At 34.8% G+C, this 11,562-nt stretch overlaps 1 protein-coding gene across 1 annotated transcript; it reads right to left on the bottom strand.

Moving 5' to 3' along the window:
* Positions 1–231: 231 nt before the first annotated feature.
* On the bottom strand, positions 232–2,162 carry LOC131028752 (transcription factor MYB1). The gene is made up of 3 exons (XM_057959089.2): positions 2,007–2,162; positions 1,596–1,725; positions 232–1,239 (listed from the first exon to the last, which is right to left on the bottom strand). Exons 1-3 carry the CDS (start codon positions 2,140–2,142, stop codon positions 492–494), a joined length of 1,014 nt encoding a protein of 337 aa, XP_057815072.2. The 5' UTR covers positions 2,143–2,162; the 3' UTR covers positions 232–491.
* Between the last annotated feature and the right edge of the window lie 9,400 nt (positions 2,163–11,562).

The raw sequence follows: 11,562 nt of genomic DNA, 5'->3' as shown, positions 1-11,562 counted from the left end.
TAGCCATGTGGAGTAGTTTCATAACAGAATAAAATCTGTATTACTTAGTTACTGATATTAGGGGGGCTGTATAAGCATTTCTAGACAAACACTGAAGAAAAAGTACACTCATATTTACTACCACAAATGGCTGTTCCAGTCGTCATGTCACTGTTGCAATTCTGATGATTTGACGTCGTTTGGTGGACCATTCATTTTATTCTTTTCCAGTCGCCATATCATGACATAAAATTACTATTGAAATAAAAATTAATACCATAATATATACATCTAAGCTACCTTACTATATTATAAACGGCAGCAAGGCATGCCTAAATTGATTATAGATTCTAAATGTCTGTGACACATTTCAATCAGTCCCCATCCCTACTATGGAAGGGTAGCTCCATAATATTAACTCAAGGAAGTCACTGTTTGCAAATGTAGGTATGGAATGAACAACATAGTTTTCTAAAACATATACCACTTTACTTCAATACGGTGTCTGGTTTTCATGAAAACTGTGCAGATTCTTTAATGTTATTTCTTTCCTCCCAGTCCTCCTCGGATTCCAAGAGGAGAAGGCTAAGCCACTGTAGACTTGACTTCTGTTGATATTGGAGCTCCTCTACCCAATCCCCTTTCTGTTGTATTTCTTTATTTGCTTGCTCATCACTAGCTGTAAAACTATTCACCTGCTGTATATTGTTATCTAGCAACTGGTCTATCTTACTACTGGTACAAGCATCAAACTCTGGAGAAGAGAGCTCGTTCATGTATAGTAAACTCTCGAATGTATTTACTCCACTCTCTGCACAAGGCTCAGAATGTGGGCTTTGATAGTCAACTGAAATGGGTGTGTAACAAGGGGCATATTGCCCATCAATTTCCATTGATGGAGATTGTGATTTAACCATATTCTTCTCCATTGGAAAATGGGTGCTTTGAGAATCGTCTTCCTTGATCAATGATTCGCAGGAGATCAGATCTCTTTGCTCAATTGCAGTAATAGGGGAGCTCATTTCCTGATGAGTCGAAATCCCAGAGATACTACCATATTTGTTTTCGCCCTTCCTTAATCTCACTGCCTTTGCTTTAACTGGAGAAGACTTGAACATGCGATCACCTGCAGGAAAAGCAGGTTTGGGAAGAGTTTTCTTCTCTGGCAGTGACTGGGTCTTCTTTCTGAGATGAGTGTTCCAGTAATTCTTTATTTCGTTGTCTGTTCGACTTGGCAGACGTCCAGCAATAAGTGACCATCTGAAAGATCAAAGACATTAAGTATTCAATTTTTTTTTAATTTGATTGTGTATCTTTTTCATTATCGTTTTGGATCATATTATATGATTTATCATCAGATAATGAGTTAAAGAGAAGAAAATAGATTCGACGGATATAAGCAGAACAATATATCCTAATTACATGAGATGTTTATAGCATACATGTTATTATCTTGTAGAAATATGATTTCCACAGTCTATGCTAGCTTTTAAAATCAATCGTGTGAATTCATTTCCTTGATGTTTCAAATCAAACTCCATGATCTATCATCAAGAAAAAGAGAGCAAAATAAGAGAAAAAAATCTTGATAACAAAGATTAATCCCCATTTGGTACCTATTGCCTAGGAGTCCATGCAATCTAAGGATGAGATCCTCTTCATCAGGCGAAATGTGCCCCCGCTTAATGTCAGGACGGAGATAGTTCAACCAATGCAATCTACAACTCTTTCCGCACCGCTTCAGACCTGCGTCAGCCAAAGTAGAGTTATAATTAGAAATTAAAAGAAAATTGCAATTGATAGGTCAGTTTAGTATTGACCAAAAATTATCAAAGGTTTAAATAGTTTCTGAATTTAATTTTAGACGATTTATTTAGCATCAATGTTTTGGATCACACTTTGTAATGCATCATTAGAATAGTAGAGATCACACTTCAATGATCCATCATCTAGATAGTAAAGAACCTGAAAAACTATGTATATCTTACACAATTGAATTCAGAAACTACTAAAGATTATTATTTCACCTGTGTTTTGGGGGATTGATCGCCATCTGCCCTCTCCATGAATTTTGATGTATTCGCTTAAAATGGAATCTTCTTGGGCAGTCCAAGCCCCACGATTGAGCATAGAGTCTTTAGAGCAGCAAGGAGTTCTGCCCATTTCTGATCAAGGAAGACCTCAATGCTTGCCTCTCTTTCTTCAGTAGGCCTCTTTATATAAAGTAGAGGCAAGGGGGGCAGTAAACTAACGTAAATCTACCCGCAGAACGAGGGACACGTGACAAACGGGCATCGATGGTTTGCCCAAAATGGATCGCCGTAACTTTTATGGAGTCTTCCATTCGAGGTACATTTATTTATTGACTTCTAACAACTTTATTTCACTCCTCATTCTGTGAAACCACGGACTTTTGAGTATTTTCATGGTCTTCCAACTACTTAATTTCCACAATGGCAGGAAGCCTTGAATGTGACAGCCGCCTTTCCTGTAAAACTGAAATTTAATAATTTAGTCGTGGAGAGCGTGAGCCCTACAAACGACTAACTTTTTCATCTACATTTTAGATCAATCTATTACATATAATCAGAAAAGAGTTATTCTTAATCACTTATGATATGTAAAATTGTTATTGGGTAATGTAATATTTAAGTAGAGTGATTAGAAATCAGATTGTTTTGTATTTTAAGATGAAAAAGGGAACAATAGAAAATCAATTCTAAAAATGTTTAGAATATCAAGACAAATATATAGAACATCATCTCATATTTCATTATATATTCAAGACATTATATATATGTATAACCTTCTATTTCAGTTATCATTATGTTGGGAGGTGTCATATTCCAGCAAATTTTCAAAATATTATTTATATGTATAAAGTTTTATTTTAACTATTAATTACTTGAGAGACGTTAAAGCTGTCATCTTCTATGATATTTTCAAAATATTATGTATATAATATATAATCTTTTATTTCGGTTAATAATTATGTTGAGAACTTGAGAGGCCTTCTATAATGACAGTAATGAATGGAGTGTAATGAAATTAGTGTGTTAACTTATCTTGAATTTGACAGCCATTTACACATTAAAATATTATTTAGATGGAGAGTTGATGTACAAGAACATTAAGAAAAAGAAATCTACATTTGTTAAAAACAGAATATGATATAAAATTTATTACAATTCTAAAAATTTTGATAATAAATACAAAAATAAACATGATAAAATTTTAATATATCACTGTATAATAATATTGTCCATAAGCACACAAGTCAAACATGAAATGAACACCTCTGAAACAACGACATGAACATCAACCCAATGGAAATTTGAACATAGACAACACCATCATAATACCACAACTTAGTCATGACAACACCATCATAATGCCACAACTTGGTCATGACATCACCGATTAAAACCAAAAAAATAAGAAAATTATTCACCAACTGATTTTTTTTTTTGGTATTGGACGAAGCTAATTAGGAAACAAGTGGACGAAATAGGCAATAACGGAGAATTTTGTTCACCTCCCTGTGATTTTTTTACCTGTAGTAGAAATGTTTTAAACGGTAACAGCTGACCCGGACATTTAGAGAATTGACAGCCTAGTTTACTACAAGCTTGCTTAATTACTTTCTTTCTTAATAAAGTAAAGCAAGAATTTGTTTAATATTTCAATGGAATCTTAGTGTTGGGAAAATTGAAGTTAGCTTAATCATTTGTTTAATGACCATATCTCGATGATTCAAAGATTGCAAATGGTGCGTGGAATCACCGTATCTGAATAATTTAAAAAAATATTAAAAAGATTTTTTTTTTCCAACTAACGTTCTCAAGCTGAAGATCCAGCTAACGTTCCTAAGGGAGTACACCTCAGCAGTGGGGATTGAAAAGAAAGGAAGGATGCCGACATGAAAGTGATCAATTCATACAGGAAATCAAATTTGGAGAACTTTTTCCGATTCATTAGAGAACTTAGTATATTCGAGAGAGCTCGAAATTTTAGCCAATTGTTTGGGGTCAGGCCCACGTATTGTTTGTGAACTTGTTTAGTAATAAGTAACAATGTACTTTAATCTATTATTAGTTTGGAGTGTATATATTGTCATGTAAAATAAATTTAGAGTCAATTATTCGAGGTCAGTGTCACAATTTGTTTGTGAACTTATTTAGTAATTAAGAACATGTACTTCTGTGGCCTGTGGTCTACTAGTGAAGTTGAATGGCTCCAAATGAGCCCACCAAGGATCAATTTTTGCTGAGTGCAAGGCTCTGACATTATAAGGGATCAGGTCGGGATCGTTCCTCGGACGAATTTGGCGGAATGGATAGCCCTCAGTCTTTGGCTCTTAGCCAAAGAGGTTCAGCCTATTGGCTTGTGCCCCCGATACTTGCGGGCTTCATGCCCTTGCTGGGTCTGGACCTCCATAAAAAAAAACAAAAAAACATGTACTTCTTTAAACTTGTTTAGCCATTAGTAACATATTTTTGTGTGTGTGGGGTATGGTATTGATAGCTCAGTCTATTTAAATGTCATTTGGTCTATTAATCAATGAACCAAAATAATTTTTACATTTTGTCTATATCAAAACTTGTATATTGGTCATATTTTTATTGGTCAAAATTAGCATTATATTATATCGGATGGTCTTTAAAAATACAACAGATAGCTATATTTTTTGGGTGGATGAAAAAGATTTATTATATTATTTTAGCAAAGATGTAATGTACACTAAAAAAACGTATAGGTGGAAAATACTAGGCAAGGTAAAATCTTATAATAATCACACAATAAAAGCCATTTATATGTGTATTAATTATAGGAAAAGTAATATGTTTAAGTGATAAAAATATTAAATTTAATGGGCATTGAATAAAAAAAGGAAAAATGGTGGCAATTTACCAGATATTTCCACATAATAGAGAGAGAAAAATATGTCACAAACAAATATTCATAATCCACTATACAAAAGAATAGAAAAGCATATTCTTGACACCTAAAATAATTCTAATACACTATTGTCTAAATCATCCAAATAATTACTGCACCTCGTCAAACCCCTTTCACCTAACATCCCCTACCTAATTGCAATTTTTAATAGCCGTTTTTTTGTTGTTGAAAACCAGCATTGAAAAAAACCCTAAAAAAGGCCAAATTTGTATGTTGCCCTAAAAATTGCATGTTATAAGCAACTGGAATGTAAAGGGCTTTGTAATGACATTGTACTGTTTTGCTGGATAATAAGAAAATATTGGATGGTTGTGTTTTGTGGATGTAGCCCACCTTGGGTGAACCACGTTAAATCTCTGTGTTATTTGTGTTGTGTATTTTTCCTCATCGTGTATTCGAATGTGCATATAATTGTTAATTTGCATTTGCTCTAGATTTGCCTAAACCCTAACAATTGGTATTAGAGCCGTGTATTTTCTGTATTTGTGTATTAGTAGTAGCTAAAAGTGAAAAGGTAGGCACATTATATTTGTGTATTGGTAATACTTATTCTACCTTAGCTCCTACAAAAAAAGTTGCTGCAAGGACAACTACATTAGATGTTTCAAGGACAGATACAAAATTGTGGTTCCAGAGACTTGGGCACATGACTAAGAAAGGGATGAAAATCCTTCACTCTAAATTTTTTTTACCAGGACTAAAGTAGATTGATTTAGAGTTCTGTGAAAACTATGTTTATTGTAAACAAAAAAAAGTCAAATTTCTCAAGGTTGGGAAAGAGAATTAGAGAGAAATTAGAGCTTGTGCATTCAGATGTATGGGGATCGGCTCAAGTATCCTCTCTTGGTGGTTTTTGTTATTATATTATTTTTATAGATGATGCAACTAGGAAAACATGGGTGTATTTTCTAAAATAAAAATTAAATGTTTTTGAAACTTTAAAGAAACAGAAAGCTTTGGTTGAGAATGAAAGAGGAAAAATGTTGAAGTGTTTTAGATCTGATATTGGTGGTGAGTATTGCAACAAAAAATTTGAAGATTACTATTCTTTCAATGGAATCTGAAGGCAGAAGATGGTTCTAGGAACACCACACAAAAATGGTGTGTCTAAGAGAATGAATAGGACCATCATGAAGCATTAAAGGAGCATGATATTACGCGCTAGACTACCCCTACATTTATAGGAAGATGCTATACATACTACTATTTATTTGATAAATAGAGGACCTTCAAATCTTTTGGATGGTGGTATTCCAAAGGAGGCAAGGACTAGTAAAAAAGGTAAATTATTATTTTTTAAAAACCTTTGGTTGTGAAGCTTTTGTCCATGTCGATAAAGAAAACACAACCATGCTTGATGCTAAATCTGAAAAATTTACCTTCGTTGGATATGGAATAGATGACTTTGGTTATCAAATCTAGGATTTTGAAAATCAGATAATAATTAGAAGTAGAGATGTTATATTCAATGAGAAGGTCATGTATAAAGAACAAATTCTAGAAAAGAAGCATGAACAAGTCAAAAAGGAATATGTGGTATTGGATGAGATTCTTGAAAATAAAATTCCATTGGTACCCGATGTTGAAGAACAACAAAATATGCCACAAACTCTTGCAAGTGTTAGGCATTTTACGAGGTCAAGTAGACCTCCTGAAAGATTTTATCCTCCTTTGTAGTCTATTTTATTAGTAGATACTGATGAACCAAAAGGATATGAAGAAGAAATGTAGGTGGATGCCAAACAACAATGGGAGCTAGGCATGAAAAAGGAAATGGATTCCTTGGTGCAGAATTAAAGTTGGAACTTAGTCCCATTACCTGTAGGAAAAAGAGCCTTGCCAAATAAATGGGTTTATATGTTGAAGGAGGAGGATGGAGGACATAAAAGATATAAGGCCAAACTCTTAGTAAAAGGTTTTGCACAAAAATAAGGTATAGATTTTAATGAAATATTTTATCTAGTTGTAAAAATGGCTTCAATTAGAAATGTTCTAAGGCTTGTGGCTATAGAAGACTTGCATCTTGAACATCTAGATGTTCAAACAACTTTTGTCCATGGGGATTTGGGGGAGGAAATCTACATGCAACAACCATAGGAATATCAGGTCAAATATAAGGAGGAGTTAGTGTGCAAGTTGAAGAAGAGTATGTATGGCATAAAACAAGCACCCCAACAATGGTATTTGAAATTTGATAGTTTTATGGCTGAACAAGGTTACCAAATATGTCATTTGATTTATGCTAAGTTTTATGGTTGAACAAGGTTACCAAATATGTCATTTGATTTATGCATTTCTTTTAAGAGATTGGATAATGGCAGAAATATTAACCTGTTACTTTATGTTGATGGCATGCTTGTTGGTAAGTCTAGCATGAAACATATAAATGAACTTAAACAAAAATTAGCAATCTTTTACTATGAAGTAGTTGGCTGCAGCTAAGAAAATCCTTGGTATAAGGATCTCACAGGACAAGAAAAATAGAATATTAACTTTGTGCCAAAGTGAGTACATAAACAAGGTATTGGAAAGATTTAACATGCAGAATGAAAAAGTAGTTGGTACATCTTTGGCTAGTCATTTCAAATTGACTAAGGAGATGTGTCCAAAGACACAAGAAGAGACAAACAAAATGTCTAACATTCTATATTCATCAGTTGTTGCAATCTAATGTATGCAATGGTATGCACACCACCAAATGTTGCACATCTAGTGGGAGTTATGAGCAATTATATGAGCAATCTGGGAATGGAACATTGGAATGTTGTCAAATGGATTCTCAGGTATTTGAGATGTACTAATACCAAGGCATTATATTGGAAAGGATCAAACTCTTCTCTACAAGTATATGTTGACTCTGATTTGGGAGGTGATATTGATACAAGGAGTACTACAAGGTATACTTTTACTATAGGGGGAACTATATTTAGTTGGATTTATAGACTACAAGAGGTTGTTCCACTTTCAACCACTTAAGCTGAGTATGTGGCTTCTACTAAAGCTAGCAAGGAGATGATTTGGTTACAACATTTTTTGGAGGAATTGAGCAAGATGTAGGAGGATAGCCCATTGTACATTGATACCCAGAGTGCCATTCATCTTGAAAATAATTCTTCTCTTCATTCGAGGAAAAACACATTCAGCTCAAGTACCACTTCGAACAGTCTATTTTGGAGGATGGCTAGTTAAGGCTTGAAATGATTCACACAAATGAAAATCTTGTAGATATGTTCACAAATGCAGATACCCTCCCCCACATTATGACTACTACCCTTTGCAACTTGACAAACTCTACCACTTTGCACATATTTCCTAACATCCTTATGAATCTGGGGCCAAAAGTAATTCTCACTCACAATTCTACTATTTTGTCAATACCAAAATGTCTGGATAATCCTCCACTGTGTTTCTCCTTTATCAAATACCCCTCATAGAATTCTTAGGTATGCACAACTGAACTCCTCTGAATAACATCCCATCCTGAATGAACTAATCCAACCACTTGCTTCTATCTACCACAACTGGTTGTCTACATGCTCTCCAAGGTTCCGCAAAATCCGAGTCATCATTATACAAGATCTTCAATTCCTCAAATCCTAATATTGTCACTCTCATCTCTGTCAGAAAATTCCTTCTCCTACTCAGTGCATCAACAACATTATTAGATTTCCCACTTCTATGCTTCAGCATAAAGGTGTAACTTTGCAAAAATTCTACCCATCTCATATGTCTCTGATTCAACTTACTCTGACTATTCAAATACTGCAAAGCTTGATGATCCCTATACAACACAAACTCCTTAGGCAATAGGTAATTTCTCCACTTCTTCAAGGCTTGAACTATGGCATAAAACCCCTGATCATACATTGAATATCTCCTTCAGGCATCATTCAATTTCTCAATGAAATAAGCTACTGCTCTCCCTTCCTGACTCAAGATTGCTCCTATTGTTGTTCCACTTGCATCACAATCCACTTGAAATACTTTATTGAAATTTGGTAAAGCTAACACAGGCTGCTCAGTTATTTTCTGTTTCAACAGCTCAAAAAATTTGTTTGCTCCAGTGGTCCACTTGAATTCCTTCTAATCTCCCCTCATGGTTTTAGTCATAAGGTTACAAACTGAACTAAAATTTCTGATGAACTTCCGATAGAAACTAGCCAATCCATGAAATGATCGTACCTCTACAATGCTTTCCAGTGTAGGCCACTCAATAACTGCTTTTACTTTCTTAGGGTCCATCTTCAAACCATCCTCAAATATCACAAATCCCAAATAGACTTACTTGTCTTTCATGAAAATACACTTCTTAATATTTATCAACAACTTTTCTTCTCTCAACCTCTGCAAAACTTGTCTCAAATGCAAAAAATTATCCTCTTTTGTCTTACTGAAAAATCAGAATGTCATCCAAATATACAATAACTAACTTACCCAAGAATTTATTCAATAACTCATTCATCAGCCTCATGACAGTACTTGATACATTAGTTAACCCAAAAGGCATCACCAACCATTCATACAGTCCTTCATTTGTCTTGAATGTTGTCTTCCACTCATCTCTTTCTCCGATCTTGATCTGATGATATCCACTCTTCAAATCTATCTTTGTAAAGTATTTGTCTCTACTCAAACAAACCATTATGTCATCCATCCTAGGCAAAGAAAATCGGTATTTCGTTGTGATCTTGTTTATTGCTCTGGAATCAGTACACATTCTCCATTCTCTATTCTTCTTAGGTGCTAATACCACTAGTACTACACAAGGGCTCAGACTTTCTCTAATCAAACCTTTCTTCAACAACTCCTGCACTTGTTTATTCAATTCTTCATTCTTTGTCGATGTCATCCGGTGAGTAGCTTTGTTTGGCAAACTAGCTTCGGGAACCAAGTCCATGCAATGACTAATACTTCTCATAGGTGGAAATCCATCAGGTACATTATCGGAAATGACATCTTCATATTTTGTCAATAAATATTTTATCTCTTCTGGTTGTTCCTCCTCATGCTCCAGATTCTCAGTCTTCTTAGGAATTAAGGCAAAACACACACTCTCATGTCTCAATCCATCCAAGAATTTCCTTCCATCCACCAAATAGATTCTAGCATTCGTACAAACTTCACTCTTCAAAGGTTCCTCCAAGGGCAACAAGGTTTGCTTCATCCCATTGGCCACAATAATGTATGTATTCTTCCTCGCATCATGTATTGCCTGTCTATCAAAATGCCAAGGTCTACCCAACAAAAGATGACAAATAACCATAAGCATAATATCAGGCAAGACTTCATCATGATAATTCCAAATTTTCAATTTCTCCAAACATTGATCACTTACTAACAACTTATGTTTATCCCGAATCCATGCTATCTGATAAGGCTTAGGGTGTTTCAATATTTCCAAATTCAACTTATTCACCATCTCTTCTGAAATAAGATTATCCTATTCACCATCTCTTTTGAAAAAGGATTATTTGAACTACCACTATCAATAAAAAATGTACAACACTTACCGGATACCTTACATCTGGTCTTGAACAAATTCTTCCTTTGCAAGGGCTCTTCATCTCTCTGGTATGACACAAATCTTTCCTCATCATCAATAGTTCTCCATCTTCCAGTTTATTATCTGATTCGGTGGGGTTTTCTTCCACCCCTTCTGCTCTTTTAGTATTGTCTATCTTCTTACACTTGAAAGAATGATGTCCTTCTCTTCCACACTTAAAGCAAGTTCCTCTAAATGTTCTCTTGTCTCAATGTCTTCCAAAATTCTCATTCCAATAGCCATTCAGTTCTCTCCTCCGGTAGAAATTTCTATCATCTTTTTGGTATGAATTACCTTCTTTGTTCACTTCTTTGTCCTTGTTCTGATCTGTACAGGTTCCTATACCTCTGGTATATTCTCTTACTCCTTGAAATCTTCCTCTGGAAAACCTTCCACCTCTGCCTCTGCTCATGTCTTTTGTTTAGATTTTCTTGTCTTAAGAGGATACTGGTAAGCCTCTTCAGCACTCTGTAATTTGATCAAACTGAGTTCATATTGTATAGACACCTGCAATCCATTTAATTATCTTTCAGCTTGTTCAACTTCATCATCAACATTTCCGGATCTGATATTCAACTTGTAAAATGCTTCGATATATTCCTTAACACTAGATTCCTTCTATCTCAAATTCTACAATTTCTAGAACAGATTCACTTGATATTTAACTGGCATAAATTTTGATTTCAACTTAACAATCATCTGATCCCATGTCTTGATCTTCTCGTTACCTCTTCTCTATCTATCAACCTATAAATGCTCCCACCAAAGAGATGAATGACCTTTCAGTCAGGTATAGGCATATTTCACCTTCCTTTCTTCTGCAGTGTTTCCAAAATCAAAATATTTCTCCATCTTTGTGATCCAATCCATCAATTCATCCTAGTCCAACTTTTCATCATATTCCGGTGGGGTAAAATGAGGTTTAGTATTCACCCTACTCAAAACCCTCAAAAACCTTTCCTCATCCTGATCAACCGCCGATGGGTTTACTTGTTCTACCAATCATTTTTCTCATTCATCTTCACTTACATCATCAATGTGTCAGCCTCTTCTTTGGGGTATATCCATGGCTTCCAACTGGG

The sequence above is a fragment of the Cryptomeria japonica genome, chromosome 10 (genome assembly GCF_030272615.1).
Source record: "Cryptomeria japonica chromosome 10, Sugi_1.0, whole genome shotgun sequence".
NCBI lineage: Eukaryota > Viridiplantae > Streptophyta > Pinopsida > Cupressales > Cupressaceae > Cryptomeria > Cryptomeria japonica.
Note: the sequence above shows the minus strand (reverse complement) of the source record. Positions and strands in the feature narration are given on the sequence as shown.